This window comes from Phycodurus eques, chromosome 22 (genome assembly GCF_024500275.1).
Source record: "Phycodurus eques isolate BA_2022a chromosome 22, UOR_Pequ_1.1, whole genome shotgun sequence".
NCBI classification, from domain to species: Eukaryota; Metazoa; Chordata; class Actinopteri; order Syngnathiformes; family Syngnathidae; genus Phycodurus; species Phycodurus eques.
In genome coordinates this window covers 153,885-171,489 of record NC_084546.1, presented here as the reverse complement: position 1 = coordinate 171,489, position 17,605 = coordinate 153,885, and the positions used below count along the sequence as shown (strand labels likewise).

Sequence of the window (17,605 nt, the reverse complement as noted above, 5' to 3'; positions counted from 1 at the left end):
TTGCATAGTTGCCACGAGTGGAACGTGTCTCGCGCCCGTAAACACCTGGACGTGGCGCCCCGCCCCTTCCGCCCCTTCCGCCCCTTGCGGATCTGCTTTTCTTCCGCGTTCACCTGAGCGACGAACCGTCGACGACACCCAACCTAACCGAACCCGACCGATCCCGAAGAACCTGTGAGTCCGCAAAGAAAGAGGAGCTGCTGCTCGCTCGACCTCTGATTTGTCTTCATTTTGGAGCAAACAGAAGTCCCGTCAAACTTGCTTGCGTGACCTCGCGAAACCGACGCGCTCTCCGCCAAACTCAAACGTATCGAGTTGAGTTGGTTGAAAAGTACAAACGGGAGACAAAAGACGCGTTGGGTTTTTTTTTGTAAATCAGAACCAGTGTACGGAGTTGAGCTCTCAAATCACTTCTTTGGAACGTTTAACCCATAAACTGGATGCGTTTGCGCTTCCTCGATTTTTGTATCGAGTCAAACGTTTGAGTCGACCTTTACGTGTAATACACGAAAACGCAACAAACGTCTGAGCATCAAGATTCCAAAGACAATTTCAGAAACAAGTCTAAATGCTAAGACCGTGTGAACGCATTGTGGTAAAAGGATTGAGGATTGTGGTCTGAACCGAAGTGAAGCAGCGGCGGCTGGTGGGCCTTTCGCCAGGTGGCGCTACATCCACACAAAACACAAACGGGTGGAATGTCTACATTTCGATGGATCATAGTTCTAGAAACAAGTGACAAGTATCGGTGCGTGGAAACAACAAGCAAGCATCAACAGTATTGCCATTGTTATCCTTCTATCTCAGTTTTAATCTTCGACGACAACAAACCACTGTTAAAATTGATCTCGAGAGGTATCGGGTAACCTATGGCTATAAGTAGGTCGGTTACTCCAGGCAGAAAAGCGGCCGCCGTTTTCTTCCCGTTTGTTTGTGCCCGATCACCCACGGGGTCTCGGTATCGCTCCGCGGCCCCGTGGTGGGAGACCGCTGTGTTGGAACACAGTGGCACTTTGGCTTCGTATCCGCCCGGGTCGGTTATCGGGGCCTCGGGCCTTCTGCATGTTGACTCTTCTCGGAGTCTCGCACACGTGAGCTGTGTCAAGATGGAGTGCGGTTCTTTCTGGAGGGGGACTGCTCTTGACATGTGGGACCTCCAAAAAGTTGTCAGGAAGTCGGCGTGAGCTTCACCCGCCGAAAGGGGGTCGCTCCCCTGACATAACGTCTGTTGTGATTTGGCGCTTTAGCAATCAAATGGAATTGAATTGAAGGGTGCGCGTCACAAATCAGACGACACAGATGACGGAAGCCACCTTTATTAACCGTCGCGTACTTTGGTTCGGTTTGTCGTCTTGCTTCCAGGATGGCTGAAAGCGTGAAGACTGAGCTGGTCAGCGCCATCTACCTGCAGGAGGTGGGACCGTCGGAGCGGCGGGACGCCGAAAACCACAACCACAATCAAGGTGACTTGAGCATTTGACGCAAATCATGTGAATATGGTCAGAAAGATAAAAGTGTGAAGTGTGTGTGGTTTTTTTTTATAGAGCAGATGTTCACGGTGGAGGAAGCGGTGGAGAGCATCGGATTCGGGAGATTCCACATCTTGCTCTTTGTCATCATGGGAAGCGCCAACGTAAGACTGCTTCCTCCTCAGCATACGGCAAACAAAGCACATCAGTAGCATGCGCGCACACTTTTGGCTTTGGATTGTGTGTGTGTGTGTGTCATTGTTTTCTGTGTGTCTTTGTATTGTGTGTGTGTGTGTGTGTGTGTGTAGATTGTGGAGGCAATGGAGATCATGTTGTTGGCAGTGGCGTCTCCCGAGATTCGCTGCGAGTGGCGTCTGGAAGACTGGCAGGTGGCGCTGGTGTCAACTGTGAGTGGAAATCATCTCCACTCGCAATCAGGATTTTCCTTATAACCCGCTCTTGGTTTGTTAGTCAGTCAGTTGTCATGGAAATAGGTTGGATGTTTTTGGATGGCGGCTACTTACGATAAAATACAATATGGTACGACTACGCTGACTTCTGTCCACACCTTTCGAGTTTCTATTTTCAGATGTTTGCATTTGCAGATGTTTACCTTTGTGTTTTCAGATGGTGTTCTTTGGCTTTATGGTGTGCGGCGTGATCAGCGGCTACATGGCTGACAAATATGGCCGCTGGAAGGTTGCAACGTCTCTGGTGTTGTTGACCAGAACAAAGTGATGCATGCGGAAGACTTGAAAGTTCTTTGGTGTTCTCCTCTGTGGATGTCGTCAGGTGGTTTACGGAGGTTTCGTGTGCAGCGCCTACTTCTCGCTCCTCACCTCCTTCGCTCCGTCCTACACTTGGTTCGTCTTCCTGCGCAGCATGGTGGGCTGCGGCGTGGCAGGAGTCTCGCAAGGGTTAGAGGCATGCGCGCACACCTGCACGCTTACACCCATCGTTCACTGTATTGGATTTCACCTTTCTTGTTCATACATGGTGGATTATTTGCTCTAAAATGGCAATTTGCAGTGATTGTTTTTCTCCACGGACTGTTACTGCAGAGCAATAAGCACGAGCCAGGAGGAAAGGCTACGAGAAAGACAATGTCCACAGTTTGGGATCGTTTCACACTTCAAGGGGAAGGAAATGCAACAAATTTGGTGGCAAGAATATGTTGTGTGTCCCCCCCACCGGTCGAAACACAGAATTCCGATTAATATTGCCTTCATAGAGTATGAATTCAACAGGATCCTCATTCCATGAACGCAATATTAATCAGAATTCTGTGTTTAGAATAGTTGGTGGGAGCCGGCACCGTGGAGGACCGGTTCGCACATCTGCCTCACATTTCTGAGGACCCGGGTTCAAAGGGGGCGCGGTTAGCCAGTTGCAGTCCATAACGGGTGGTTAGGATAGAAGGAGGATGGAAACAGCCGCATGCTCTTTATTGAACGAATGGTAACAGAATACAGTCAACACAAGCACATTCTTGGCCCACTTGCAGCTGACGCCGCCGCTCGACGAAAGAGCGGCTCACAAATTAGCCGGTTAACAGCCAGCCAACTGTCCGTTCTCATTGGCTGACTCTCACGTCACCCACCAGGCCAGGCCCGCCTTTTAAAGCCACACACACTCAAAGGTCACAGATACTCGTGTAGAAGATGGTGAGCCCGAGTGGACCTCACATCCTATATTTTGGAAGTAAATGCAGGACGCTTGAAAATATATGTAAATATTTGGTCGCTACTCGGCTGATTTTGTCTGTTGCGGGGGTGCTAAACGAGGGCCGACCGCATTGAGCCGGCGTGATGTGGACTGCGCAGGTACGTGTTGAAGACGGAGTTCATACCAGCCAAGTATCGGGCCGTCCTGCTGCCCCTGGCCGCCGTGAGTCGCACGCAGAAGCTGGCGGAAGCCCTCGTCCGTGACGTCAGCCGGTCGCTGACGCGCGCTTCCGTATGTGTGTTCAGATCTTCTGGATGTGCGGCTCTATGCTGATCATCGTGCTGGGAATGCTGGTGGTTCCCAGGCTGGGATGGAGGTGGATGATCCGGATCTCCGTGGCCCCGAGCTTCATCCTCCTCTACCTCTTCAAGGTGCCCATCGCCGTCCGGTTTGAAGATCCAGAGGATGAGATTGTGTCCGAATGACAGAAGACGCTGAAACGTCTTCTGTCATTTTTTCTCGTTCAGTTCATTCCCGAGTCGGCTCGCTTCAACGTGTCTGCTGGGAACGCCGCGGCCGCCCTGGACACTCTCAAGTGGATCGCCAAGATGAACAAAGCGTCTCTGCCGCCCGGACGCTTGGTGGAGACGCTCGTGGTGCGTTCGGGTCCCGGAGCCGGCCGGCATAAGCCATATAAATTGACTTGGATTGATTTCTGGAACTGAAATTTTAGCAGTTTTATGACCCAATTATTCAACGTTGTATTTCTTTGAAACCATTTTACCTCTGTTTAGTCGTTATTTATTCATTTAACTTTCGACTGTTTTTGTACATTTGAAGTTATTGATCTACATTGAAGCGGTTCAATTTGTTCTTGCTGTACAGGCCGAGGTAATATTCGGTATCCCGCGTCGTGCTTTATCACTTGAAAAATGTTGTCTCCATCAACCCCGGTCTGCTCTTGTAATGTATTACACACATCATGCATCGAGGGGAAATGATGAATATTCTCGGCAAAAATCTAGATTCCCCGGAAGTCCCATCAGGCTTGGGGCCCTATCCTCTCCGGCCTCTGCATGTTGTCTTCTGGGGTCCGTGTAGGTTCTGAAGAGTCCTTTGCTCTTTTTAGAAAGAGAGAGGCAGCTGGAGGGTTCTGCTCAACTCCACCTTCCGGAGGACGTCCTTCCTTCTCTGGTACTCATGGTAAGGGTCACCTTCCGATCCCAGCCGATCCGGAAAGAGACACAAAAATGTGTTGTCGCCGTGTCCCGTTTCCTACCACGACTTCAGGTTTGTGGCGTCCTTCGCGTATTACGGCTCGGTCCTGAGCAGTTCGGAGCTTCTGGAGAAGAATTTGTTGTGTGTGACGGACGGCGACCGCGCGCATCAGGTCAAACACCTCCTTGAGGGCAGGCAGTGTTACTGTGTCCCCTTCGCGTTCAGCGACTACCAGACGCTCCTCATCAGCTGCCTGGGCGAGGTTTCACGTGAGTGGCAGGCGCCACACTGACATCTGTCCCCAATAAATGTCTGTCCATCCTCCCAATAGTAAACGTTCATCTGTCTTTCAGTTCCGTCGCTGTCCTTCTCGCAGTAAACGTCCGTCTGTCTTCCCAGTCATCCCGGTCAACATCTTCCTACTGAACATATTCGGTCGGCGGCGGAGTTTGATGGTGTTGCAGCTGGTGTCGGCCTTCTTCTTCCTGATGCTGAATATCTGCACGAGCATGTAAGAACGAAGTCTTGCTGGACTCTCCTGATCTCCGTCCTCTTCGTGTCAGACCTTCTCGTCCTTTCTCTGGACACTCAGGTTCGGCTTCACGCTCCTTTTGTTCCTGCTGCGCGCTCTGGTCTCCATGAACTTCACTGTGGTTTACATCTACACGGCAGAGGTACGGGCTCGATTGATCGGGAGCGAAGTCCGTCCGTCCATCCATCCATCCATCCATTTTCTACCGCTTATCCGAGGTCTGGTCACGAGGGCAGTAGCTTTAGCAGGGACGCCCAGACTTCCCTTTCCCCAGCGTCTTCATCCAGTTCTTCCGTGGGGAACCCGAAGCGTTCCCAGGCCACCCGAAGCATGTAGTCTCTCCAGCGTGTCCTGGGTCGTCCCCGGGGTCTCCTCCCGGTGGGACGTGCCCGGAACACCTCACCGGGGAGGCGTCCGGGAGGCATCCGAATCAGATGCCCCGGCCACCTCATCCGGCTCCTCTCGATGTGAAGGAGCAGCGGATCTACTCTGACCTCCTCCCGGATGACAGAGCTTCTCATCCTATCTCTAAGGGAGAGCCCGGACACCCTGAGGAGGAAACTCATATCGGCCGCTCGTATCCGGGATCTCGTTCTTTGGGTCACGACCCACAGCTCGTGACCGTAGGTGAAGGGAGGAACGTAGATCGACCGGTAAATCGAGAGCTTCGCCTTTCGGCTTAGCTACTTCTTTACCACAACGGATTGATACAAAGTCCGCATCACCGCAGACGCCGCACCGATCCGCCTGTCGATCTCCCGTTCCGTTCTTCCCTCACTCGTGAACAAGACCCCAAGATACTTGAACTCCTCCACTTGGGGCAGGATCTCATCCCCGACCCGGAGAGGGCACGCCACCCTTTTCCGACTGAGGACCACGGTCTCAGATTTGGAGGTGCTGATTCTCATCCCAGCCACTTCACACTCAGCTGCGAACTGCCCCTGTTAGAGTTGGAGGTCACGGCCTAGAAATTCTGTCCATAAAAGTTCTGAACAGAATCGGTGGCAAAGGGCAGCCTAGGCAGAGTCCAACCCTCACCGGAAACGAGTCCGACTTCCTGCCGGATATGAGGACCAAACTCTGACCCCGGTCGTACAGGGACCGAACAGCTCGTTTCAGGGGGTTCGGTACCCCGTACTCCCGAAGCACCACCCACAGGACCCCCCGAGGGACACGGTCGAACGCCTTCTCCAAGTCCACAAAAGACATGTAGACTGGTTGGGCGAACTCCCATGTACCCTCGCGGACCCTGCCGAGGGTGAGAGCTGGTCCACTGTTCCACGGCCAGGACGAAAACCACACTGCTCCTCCTGAATCTGAGATTCAAATTCCCGACGGACCCTACTCTCCAGCACCCTTGAATAGACTTTACCAGGGAGGCTGAGGAGTGTGATTCCCCCTGTAGTTGGAACACATCCTCCGGTCCCCCTTCTTAAAAAGGGGCACCACCACCCCAGTCTGCCAATCCAGAGGCACTGTCCCCGATATCCACGCGATGTTGCAGAGGCGTGTCAACCAGGACAGCCCCACAACATCCAGAGCCTTTAGGAACTCCGGGCCAATCTCATCCACCCCCGGGGCCTTGCCACCGAGGAGCTTTTTGACCACCTCGGTGACCTCAACCCCAGACATAGAAGAGCCCGCCTCAGAGACCCCAGACTCTGCTCCCTCATGGGAAGGCGTGTCGTGTCAGTGGAATTGACGAGGTCTTCGAAGTATTCTCCCCACCGATTCACAACGTCAGCGGCGCCTCATCCCCACCATACACAGTGTTGATGGTGCACCGGTTCCCTCTCCTGAGACGCCGGATGGTGGACCAGAATTTCCCCGAAGCCGTCCGGAAGTCCGCAAAGTCTATCATTGAACTGCGACCTAGGGTGTCCCGGTGCCAAGTGCATGCATGGACACCCTTATGCTTGAACATGGTGTTCGTTATGGGCAATCCGTGATGAGCACAGAAGTCCAATAACAGAACACCGCTCAGGTTCTGATCAGAGGGGCCGTTCCTCCCAATCACGCCCTTCCAGGTCTCACAGTCATTGCCCACGTGAGCATTGAAGTCCCCCAGCAGAACGATGGAGTCCCCAGCACTCCCTCCAAGGCTTCCAAAAAGGGTGGGTACTCTGAACTGGTGTTTGGTGCATAGGCACAAACAACAGTCAGGACCCGTCGGCCCACCCGAAGGCGGAGGGAGGCTACCCTCTCGTCCACCGGGGTGAACCCCGACGTACAGGCGCAGAGCCGGGGAGCAATAAGTATACCCGCACCTGCTCGGCGCCTCTTACCGTGGGCAACTCCAGAGTGGAAGAGAGTCCAACCCCTCTCAAGAGGACTGGTACCAGAGCCCAAGCTGTGCGAGGAGGCGAGTCCGACTCTATCTCGTCGGAACTTCTCGACCTCACACACCAGCTCGGGCTCCTTCCCTCCCAGAGAGGTGACATTCCACGTCCCTAGAGCCAGCTTCTGTAGCCGGGGATCGGATCGCCAAGGTCCCCGCCTTCGGCCACCGCCCAAGCTCGCACTGCACCCGACCCCTATGGCCCCTCCCACAGGTGGTGAGCCCATGGGAAGGGGGACCCACGGCCACCAGGCGCTCGCCTTCCAGCCCCACCTCCAGGCCTGGCTCCGGGGGGGGGGGGCCCAGGTGACCCGCGTGGAGGCAAGGGAAACCTGAGTCCATTTTTTGTCGTCATCATAAGGGGTCTTTGAGCTGTGCTTTGTCTGGTCCCTCACTTAGGACCTGTTTGCCATGGGTGACCCCGCCAGGGGCATAAAGCCACAGACAACTTAGCTCCTAGGATCATTGGGACACACAAACCCCTCCACCACGTTAAGGTGACGGCTCAAGGAGGGGGGTAGCGAAGTCAAGTCTGCTTTATCGCCCTTGGTCCCAAAAGAGGCTCAGGGGGGGCTTCACTGTGCTCCTGCTGCTTGTCTTTCAGGTCTATCCGACTGTATCGCGTTCGCTCGGGATGGGTTTTTGTACGTCGGTCAGTCGCATCGGAGGAATGATCGCTCCCTTCATTGCACAGGTGTGTGTGTGTGTGTGTGTGTGTGTGTGTGAGTGTGAGTGAGAAGGCCTCCATGCCACAAGATGGCACCAAAGGAATATTCCTAATAGGAAAATAGCGTCAAGGAAATATGTCGAAGTGATTCATCTCGACCATTTCGAAGATCTTTGTATGTTGGGGAGGAGTTAAGTTTAGCCAGGGTTGTTAGCAAAAGAAGTTGGTTAGAGAGTCTTGGTCGGGTCTGTGTTTTTGCTCTGCTGGGTGGCTATTAAAAACCATGTACATAATCTGTGAGACATTTATTTGTCAGGGTAATGTAAAATAGGTTTGACATGATATTGAAGTGTTTTGTGATCATAGTTCGTGACATATTTATGCTTCAAACCAGGGGTGTCAAATTCACAGTGGGCCAAAATGACAAATTGGACAAAGTTGTGGGCAAACACGATTGATTGAAAACTGATGTCAATAGTTTTTCCCTCCTCTCCAGGTATGTAATGTTAAACCTTTTCGTATGAAACAAAGTTCTGGTTTGCTTACACACTGAATATGAATATGAAATCAAATTTGCATTGAACACATCAGTTGTATTTGTTTCTTATTTAAATAGATAACCCAGTCTTTTGTCTCTCTCTGTCTGTAGCCTTTCAAATTCTTTTTTTTAATGGGAGCCTTTTTCAAAGGCCAACAACAAATAGGAATGGCCTTCAATGAAAATCCACCCTTCAAACAACCTCTGAGTAGAAAAAGTGCGTGAAGAAAGCATTGATTGGAGCTACGTTTATGTTCTATTCTTTGGGTTCAGCCACGTCGGTTCCGACCGCAAGACCAGCGCGTCTGACCTCGACTTTGGTCATCGGACGATCCGCCTCCCGCCCGTCTCGAAAGCTCCGTTTTCCATTTTGGGGAAGGGGAGGAGTAAATTACCCCAAGGAGACCGATAGCACGGTTGCTAACGGCTGCAAGGGAAAAGGAGGAGGCGCTTGATGGTCTCAACAGACCCGCCGCCACATTTGCAAAGCATTCTGGGAATTGCGTTGCATGCGCGATATACCGGCAGGCCAGCTCTTTTACACATTTGACATGTTCTCGCGGGCCAAATATAATTACGCCCTGAGGCCTGAGTTGGACATGTATGGTGTAAAGTTTACACCATACATTGCCTCTATGAATAGGCAATACATACATACATGCATATATATATTCATACACTGTTTATCATTCCTATATTAATAGTTTACACTGTAAACTGTTAATATAGGCAATGATAAATATTTAGCCAGGTGCAGTTGGGGTTTTTTTCACGATACCCAGCGGGACTTGGACCATTTCCCCCCCCACCCCATTTTAAATTTTTTGGGATTTTTAATACTTCACTGTGTGTGTGACAGAGAGACAGTGACACTCGTTCGTGTGTACTTCAGGTGCTCATGTCTCAGTCTGTGATTCTGGCACTGAGCCCCTTCAGCATAGCGTGCGCGCTCTGCGCTGCCGGGAGCTTCCTGTTGCCCATCGAAACAAAAGGTCGAGCGCTCCTTGTAAGTTGCCTCTGCGCTCTTTGTTTCTGCTCACTTGTAACAGACTCAAAAGAGTGTTTTGTTGTTGTTGTTGTTGTTGTTTTCCAGCAACTCTCCTGATGATTCCCTCTGGCAAAATATTGATTGGACAGTTTGACGAGGAGGGTGGCCCGTTGGTGCAGGTGTGCCGCGCGCGTCTGCCTCACGCGCCGATGTTCTCGGTCGGCTCGGACTTTGCACATTTTTCTTTTTCCTCTCCCGCGTTCCGAATACACACGGCAGCTTTGTTAACTGGGAATCGTCTGCTGGTGCAAATGCTCGTTTGTCATTGGCCAGCGGCCAGTCCGTGGTCGCCCTTTAAACTGCGCGCGCTGAGACTGGCCAACGCGGACGCGCTCCGGAAGGCGGATGGATGAATTCTCACAGTTGCAACCGTAGACATCAAATATAATGCCTGCCTTCGCTAATACTCTGAATTCCTGCCGTGAAATCAGCCTCCAAACAAACGAGTCATTCCTATGTAACCGAATTGCCCTGAATTAACTACCGATTTTTTTTCCCCCCTCTGACAAATTTTTAAATAGAGAAAATAACAGCTGTTTCCCAAATATTTTGTCGTGTGTGAGTAAATGAGAGCCATTCACTTTGTGCACTTTTTGGGTTGCTCTCCTTTTGAAGTTTACGGGGTCGATTCGCCACATCCAATATGGCGACGCGCTGCCGTACATCCCAGCAACGGTCATGCTCAAGTTGGATCTACGATACGTCATGTCTGTGGAAGAAAACCTTCACAGCGGTGAGAGGGTGTTTGACAATTAAATACATTGAACGTCAATTCAGAAGCGTCCTGTTTTTTTGTTTTGGGTTTTTTTAAACGCAAAAGTTGGAAGGGAATGAGTATAGCTGTAGCACAGTTACTCCTGAAAGGGGTGCTGTAATGATGATGAAGAAGAAGACAACCTGAAGCTCATCTGGTTAAGCTCGTTTACTCAGACAGATTACTGCAGTCTGTACGCTGACCTCAGCCCGTGTGTGTGTGTGTGTGTGTGTGATTAGAGTGGATTTAAAGATGTTCACAAGCAGCAGAGAAGTGAGTACACTTTATATGTTTTGCATTTGTGCTTGTTTTTACACTGTAAATAGCTTCTTTCTGATGAAAAGATAACCCATATTTCTCTGAAAAGGTTTGAGGACGCACTTATGGACATCATCCAGCACGCCTCTGGTGCCCACTCACGTAAACGGGAAGGAGTCGTCACTTCTTGTCACATTTAGGCTTCGTCATCGTCATCGTGGTGCTCAACGCGTTTTTGGGCATTGCCATGGGAACCGAGTCCCACCCAGAAAAAGCCCAGGAGTTGTTTGATGAGTTTGTTTCAGCATCTACCTGCAGGGCGGCGCTGCGTTCCTTCAGCCAGCTTTGCGAGCACCTGGATCTGGTTCTGGATCCGGATCACGGCGGCGCCGAGCGGCTGCTTTACCGGAGCATCGAGCGGCGCCTCAGCTACTGGAAGGCCAACGCTCTGTGGGCCAAACTGGACCGTCGGGCTTCTCAGCAGGAATACTTGCAGAACCGGGCCTGCCGCAACACTACCGTATGTTCAGCAAGACACACACAGACGCGCCACCTTAGTTACAGTCAACTCTTGTTTAAACACACTCAAACTCAAAAGACACTTTCAGACTATCGGATAACATAACCTTCAGAAACTTAAAAGAAGACTCCTTTCTGGTGCTTGCTTCAAGCTGTCTCGAGGTTTTAGAGGGGGGGGGGTAGTGCCCCCCCTAACAATATCGGCAAGAAAATTTCACACAACGCAAAGGTTTTCGTATGTCTGAGGTGTTCGTCAGCAGCGTACCGACTGTGGAGTGGCTTATCCGGTGTGATGTCGTGACCGCGGTGTCCGGTGGTTGGTCAGTGCGCCGTGATCGGGGCGGGGCCTTGCGGCCTGCGTGCGGCGGTGGAGTTGAGCTTCCTGGGGGCCCGCGTGGTGGTCCTGGAGAAGAGGGACTCCTTCTCCAGGAACAACGTGCTCCACCTGTGGCCCTTCACCATCCACGACCTGCGCGGACTCGGCGCCAAGAAGTTCTACGGAAAGTTCTGCGCCGGCTCTATCGACCACATCAGTGAGCACGCCGCCCGTCTGTCAGCACCCCTCGGTGGGCGCGCTTTGCCATCACTTTTTTGTCCTCCGTAGGTATTCGTCAACTTCAGCTTGTTCTGCTCAAGGTGGCGCTGCTGCTCGGGGTCGAAGTTCACGTCAACGTGGAGTTCAAGCGTGCGGTGGAGCCGCCTCATGACCAACGACTACACAGTGAGACGCGCGCCTGTACTTGGCTTCCCGTCGGTCTCCGTGGGCCTTTTCGGATCATCGTTTTTGCTTCGGAAGGTTCCTTTCCTATCCGAGGGGGATGACCCGGACGTACTTGGAGTACTAGTACTAGTACTCGGGCGTTCAAATCGTAAAAATGCTTCGGAAAGGTACCTCGAAGCCGCCGCGAGCAAAGGTTACGCCTGACCGACTTTTATGAAAGAAAAGGAGATGTATTGGCAGCAATATTGAAGGCCACATGCCACCGGAGGTTGGAGACATGCTAGAGACCTGAAAATAACTTGCACTTATTTGAATAAAAAAAGAATACAGAATTATATATATTCAAAAAAACATGCTTCATAAGTACAATATGAGCAATGTGAACATCAAAATTTGCCTCACTTGTAAGTCGAACAATTATTAACGCTCTGTCACTCCGTCCATACAGAAAAATCACCTGTAAACGCAAACATATTATACAGAAAAACATTGAAGGATAAAACTTTGATGGAGAAAAAGGGTAAAAGAAGCTAACGCGAACCCGGTCTTCTCGTCCGCTTGTCTACTGTATCGACCCGTCGTCCTGTCTGTCTACCGCCCCTTCTTCTATCGGTCTCTCTACCTCTTTCTGTCTCCATGTCTGCGTATTGGTAAGTTCATTTTATTTCGATCGCGCTCTTCTCAGAGAGGACTCGCAAAGTGCTTCACGTAGTTCAAATACTGTCATACGGACACTCCTTTTGTCTCTGCCTGTCTACGCGTCTTCGCCTGTTTCCAGGGCTGCGTCATTGTCTCCATGTCTGTCTGTCTGTCTGTCTGTCTGTCTGTCGACCGGTCCAGAGGCGGGCTGGACGATAGAGACGTGGCCAAAGTCTCACATTGTCAACGGGCTGCAGTTCGACGTCATTGTGGGAGCAGACGGTCACAGGAACACCTTGCCTGGTACGTCGATGACGACGATGGAATTGACAATAGTTCCTAACACGTTGACCGCTGTGGTCCAAACCTCCGAATTCTACTGGAAGGGACTAGTTTGTGTCCCTGCAGGTTTTCGGCGTAAAGAGTTCCGCGGGAAGCTGGCTATCGCCATCACGGCTAATTTTAAAAACCGAAACAGTCGCGCCGAGGCCAAAGTGGAGGAGATCGGCGGCGTGGCGTCCATCTTCAACCAGAAGTTCTTCCAGGACCTCCGACAGGAAACCGGTAGGAACTCTGGCTTCTATGAAACGTGACATTGGCTTCAGTTTAAGAAAGAAATTGAGAGAGGAGGAGTTGGAAAAGCTGCAGCTGACCTGGACGCAGTAGAGTCTGACCCCGATTCCGAAGGAAGGTTCGCGTTCGTCATTTGTCTCGTGTCCCAAATCTCCGGGCACTGGGACGGCACGTTAAAGATGGTTTTCCTCCATCGTACTGTGTAACGGGGCCCAAATCTCTTGCTGCTGAAATCACTCGACGAAGGCCTCGGACACGCACATTTTTTTCAAATCTTAAAAGATTGTTTATCTGCGACACAGAGGCCACACTTGAAGATAAAAATCTGGCATTTGCAGATTTTGATGGCAGACAAACATTCTGTTCTGCGTCAACCTCGAATTCCCGCGTGACCACACGCGATCTCATAAAAATGACGGCGGGGCACCGACGGGTACGCGCCGATCGTTGCTGAAGGGAACGCTGGTGTCGATAAATAAGAAATAGCGGAAAATACAACCCACTTTTCTACAAAATCCGACATCAGGGCGGACATGTTTGTTTGGATACACGGCCGCTTTGTTGTTCCTCAGTCAGGCCCCTTTTTGATTGTTTACATTCCGTTTTACGTCAGATGTTCTCCGGGTCGGGACTCGGGGAGACGTCTGCTTACTTGTCGGCCCCGGCTTGTTTCGGACCCGCTTATCGGGACAAAGTCAAAGTAACACATCTCAGACCTCAAGAGAGTCCGATCGGATAATCTTCTAAGACGTAAAAGATAGTCTGGCGTTTGATGCGCGAGGTCGGGAAGGGGCAAAATCGGGACAAAAGCGGCCCGATTGCCTAACTAAACCACAGACGATTGCGTGAGGCGTCTGTCGTCGCTGGGCAACGCCGTCCCGAGGGAACGTTTTTCAATTTGGCCGACCGACTGTTGTTTTTCAGGTTCTTTTATTGATAAGCTCGTGGAGGGAGTCAACAAACAGACCGGGAGTGAATTTTGTATGAAGCAAATGACCAAAGTCATAGAGCCAAGCGATCGCGGTAAATCACGCTGGAGTTCTTCATTCGGCAGAGTGAAGGCGACAGGGTCGACCTTCCTCTGCCGAATGAACTCTCGTCTTAGGCTCTTTCTCTGTTTGCAGCACGTCGCCCACGTTGTTCTGAACTAGTTCATGCATTCGGTCACCGTTCAGTCAGGACGCGTGTGAGCGTCTGCCTGACTCACTCAGAGAGTAGAGCTATCACGGATCCAGACCTTCTGTCATCCATTGCGCCATCTCTACACTGCTCTGAGCTCCCTGTGGCCACTCCTCCACAGAGAGAGCAGCAGTATATTTGGGGGCCCGTTCGTGAAAGTAATCTCCAGTCTAAGCGTAAATGGCGCAAAACTACTCATTTCTGATGTCTATTGTCTCACTTGTGGAATCCCGGGATAAATCAATGCTGCTATTGCGTCATATGCTGTTTTGTATCTACTTTCTGCAAGTCAGAGTTCAAATTTTGTCTCAATGAGAAGAGGTAAATTTCATAAATGTCATTTTCCTGGACACAAAAGCAAAGTTAGAAATCAATGTACCGGTCAGTATTTTTTCATGTTTTCTCCATATAAGCAAATAGAAAGGACAAAATTTGTGTGACGTTGTGATCTCAGCCATGATTGCTATTAAGATGAACTTCGGCTCGTGTGCCGTTCGAAGAGCGCTCCCATGTATGAATGTTTCAGGCATCGACCTGGAGAACATGGTGTACTACAAAGACGACACGCACTACTTTGTGATGACAGCCAAGAAGCGCAGCCTGCTGGACAAACGAGTCATTTTACAGGTGAACTTGCTCGTCGTCGTCGTCGTCTTGCCTCGCCTGTTCAAGTCCGAGGCTAGCTTGTTCCCGCTCAAAGTCCGCCATTGGAACCGGGCGTTCTCAAACCTTTTGGGTCCAGGGAACGCCGAGAGGGGAGAATTTTTTTCCAAGGACCCTCCCCTAATATTAACTACCAGGCCACGGGAATTACCTACTGTTTAAACGTGACTGGTGTGCTGGCGCCCATCTCGGCTCACTTCTGGCCAGGAACAGGGTACCCTCTGGACCGGTTGCCAGCCGATCGCAGGCCGCGGATAGACAAACAACCATTGGCACTCGCACGCACACCGGCATGCGTGTTTTCGGAATGTGGGAGAAAACCCACGCAGGCGCGGGGAGAACATGCAAACTCCACACAAGGCTCAATATGCATGACCTATTTTAATAGAAAGGAATCATTTGAATTCAATTCAGCATTTCTCATCGCGAGCAAACGTGCGCCGCTTACACTACAAATAGGGCCGGTCGACAACTTGGCCGTTTGTCGCTTCGAAGACTGTTCTTCCAAAAGCAAGAAGCGACTTGAATTCCCGCAAAAATACAGACAAGATTTTCACATTTGATTTCTGTTTGTCTGGAAACGAGCAATCACGGACGAAACGTCGTGAGACGTGGTGCCCGTTTATACGTTGCGAATGCAGCGTACCGGTCCTGAGATGAAGCGCTGCACATTTAAGAAATGATACATACATCATTTATTGCAAACGATTGAGCAAGAAAATCCCGGTTCAAGTAGCACTGTCTGACTCCCACTGATGGCGGACGCACGTTTTGTCCCTTGCAGGACTTTGCGGAAACCGAGCTGCTTCTGTCTCGGACTAACGTGGACCAGAATGCATTGCGGGCCTTCGCTCGCACGGCCGCCGACTTTTCCACAAATCGTCAGCTTCCGTCTCTGGACTTCGCCATTAACCACTACGGACAACCGGACGTGGCCGTGTTCGACTTCACATCCATGTACGCGTCCGAGAACGCCGCCATGGTCCGGAGGCGCCACGGGCACCAGCTGCTCGTCACGCTGGTGGGGGACAGCTTGCTGGAGGTCAGACCCCTTCTGAAACGTGTGCACCTGCAAGGCTCGAAATCAGTGCGTTCACATCGCGATTTGCAAGTCAAAATTCCCATTTTGTGCCTCATATTAAACACATTGAAAAGCAAAACTGGGAATCGCAGATTTGTAGGTTTTTCCCGATAAAGCGCGTCATATAGAATATCCCGCCAACCTTACCGGCAGACCGCTGCGATCCACCCCTGTCGCTAAGTCACCTTTTGAATATGTTTCGATTTTGACTTGTTTCACTTGGAAGTCCGGGCCTCGAAATAAGCCGACAGCAATTAACAATGCCGTCGTAAAAGCTGCTGTTCCATTCAACTCCCTCGTCATATTGCCGTAGTTTGTTGTTTAAATTGAATGAAAGATACGTACGACCCCAATTCCGAAGAAGTTGGGACGTTGTGTTAAACATAAAAACAGAATACAATGATGTGCAAATCATGTTCAAACTGATGAACCTTGTTTTTAGAAACTAATCATGAACTTCGAATTTGATGGCTGCAACACGTTCCCAAAAAGCTGGGACAGGTGGCAAAAAAGACCGAGAAAGTTGAGGAATGCTCATCAAACACCTGCTTGGAACATCCCACAGGTGAACAGGCTCATTGGGAACAGGCGGGTGACGTGATTGCTTCCCTGAATGGCTCAGTCATTCACAAGCAAAGATGGGGCGAGGTTCACCTCTTTGTGAACAAGTGCGTGAGACAATAGTCAAACAGTTTAAGGACAATGTTCCTCAATGTACAATTGCGAGGAATTGAGTGATTTCATCATCCACGGTCCATAATATCATCAAAAGGTTCAGAGAATCTGGAGAAGTCACTTGCATCTAAGCGGCAAGGCCGAAAACCGACATTGAATGCCCGTGACCTTCGATCCCTCAGGCGGCGCTGCATCAAAAACCGACATCAATGTGTCAAGGATATCACCGGGTGGGCTCAGGAACACTTCAGCAAGCATGAACGTGGCTTGCAAATCATTGTATTCTGTTTTTATTTGTTTAACAACGTCCCAACTTCATTTGAATTGGGGTTGTAATTAGTGTGTGTGTGTGTGCATATATTATTGCAGCATGGTGAGCGACTGGTTAGCACACCCTCTTCACAGTTCTGAGGACCCGGGTTCAAATCCCGGCCCCGCCTGTGTGGAGTTTGGATGTTCTCCACACGCCTGTGCGGGTTTTCCCCGGGTACTCTGGTTTCCTCCCACATCCAAGAAACATGCGAGTGTGAATGGTTGTTTATATGTGCCCTGCGATTGGCTGGCGACCAGTTCAGGGTGTACCCTGCCTCCCGCCCGAAGATAGCTGGGATAGGCTCCGGCACGCCCGCGACCCTGGTGAGGATAAACGGCACAGAAAATGGTTGCATGGATATATATATATATAGATCTATATATATATATATATATATATATATATATCAAAATAATTTGGAATTGAATGAATAACTTAAAAAAATTGCTTCTCAAAATTTGAAGGTGGCTCCTCAAATGAAGTCATCGATTATCAAAACTGTGATTTTGAGCCTTGTCCTGGAGGTGAGACGGATGAGCTGTCTGTCTGTCCGTCCGTTCGTCTGTCTGCAGCCTTTCTGGCCAATGGGAACGGGCGTCGCTCGCGGCTTCCTGGCCGCGCTTGACGCGTCTTGGATGATTCGTCGATGGTGCCAAGGAGCTTTACCTCTGGACCTCCTCGCTGAGAGGTGATATGAAATGAAGGGGAATCTTCACAGGCCTGCCTGTCGGCCCGTCTGTTTTCTTGGTGTGACC

At 50.8% G+C, this 17,605-nt stretch overlaps 2 protein-coding genes across 12 annotated transcripts in view; both read left to right on the top strand.

Moving 5' to 3' along the window:
* Positions 1-30: 30 nt before the first annotated feature.
* Positions 31-10,180, top strand: svopl (SVOP-like). 3 transcript variants are annotated; one of them, XM_061668421.1, is made up of 17 exons: positions 34-174; positions 1,363-1,463; positions 1,545-1,633; positions 1,778-1,876; positions 2,097-2,168; positions 2,262-2,386; positions 3,293-3,356; positions 3,440-3,565; positions 3,662-3,790; positions 4,264-4,337; positions 4,425-4,621; positions 4,752-4,863; positions 4,945-5,026; positions 7,827-7,916; positions 9,320-9,433; positions 9,521-9,594; positions 10,091-10,180. In XM_061668421.1, the coding sequence occupies exons 2-16, from the start codon at positions 1,364-1,366 to the stop codon at positions 9,530-9,532; spliced, it is 1,485 nt and encodes a 494-aa protein (XP_061524405.1). In that variant the 5' UTR covers positions 34-174; position 1,363; the 3' UTR covers positions 9,533-9,594; positions 10,091-10,180. The 3 variants fall into 3 exon arrangements, with proteins under 3 accessions (XP_061524406.1, XP_061524405.1, XP_061524407.1); XM_061668422.1 differs by lacking the exons at positions 9,320-9,433; positions 9,521-9,594; positions 10,091-10,180 and adding an exon at positions 8,284-9,313 and having other exon boundaries at positions 31-174; XM_061668423.1 differs by lacking the exons at positions 34-174; positions 1,363-1,463; positions 1,545-1,633; positions 1,778-1,876; positions 10,091-10,180 and adding an exon at positions 1,911-2,009.
* LOC133397471 (protein-methionine sulfoxide oxidase mical3b-like) overlaps positions 9,562-17,605 on the top strand; it is a 21,069-nt gene continuing 13,025 nt past the window's right edge. For 6 of the 9 annotated variants that reach the window (XM_061668397.1, XM_061668396.1, XM_061668398.1 and 3 more), the window contains exons 1-8: positions 10,716-11,007; positions 11,332-11,539; positions 11,611-11,727; positions 12,568-12,669; positions 12,775-12,930; positions 14,645-14,745; positions 15,566-15,823; positions 17,423-17,538. In XM_061668397.1, coding sequence (XP_061524381.1) covers positions 10,735-11,007; positions 11,332-11,539; positions 11,611-11,727; positions 12,568-12,669; positions 12,775-12,930; positions 14,645-14,745; positions 15,566-15,823; positions 17,423-17,538 — 1,331 coding nt within the window. In that variant the 5' untranslated portion in view covers positions 10,716-10,734. Of the gene's footprint in view, positions 11,008-11,331; positions 11,540-11,610; positions 11,728-12,567; positions 12,670-12,752; positions 12,931-14,644; positions 14,746-15,565; positions 15,824-16,906; positions 17,039-17,422; positions 17,539-17,605 lie in introns of those variants that run through there. The other 3 variants (XM_061668395.1, XM_061668402.1, XM_061668403.1) reach the window with 3 other exon arrangements.

Coding starts and splice junctions, on each gene's coding strand:
- svopl (XM_061668421.1), top strand. CDS start 1,364: ATGGCTGAAAGCGTGAAGACTGAGCTGGTCAGCGCCATCTACCTGCAG. Junction 2,169..2,261: donor ACAAATATGGCCGCTGGAAG/GTTGCAACGTCT, acceptor GGATGTCGTCAG/GTGGTTTACGGAGGTTTCGT. Junction 4,338..4,424: donor TTCCTTCTCTGGTACTCATG/GTAAGGGTCACC, acceptor CCACGACTTCAG/GTTTGTGGCGTCCTTCGCGT.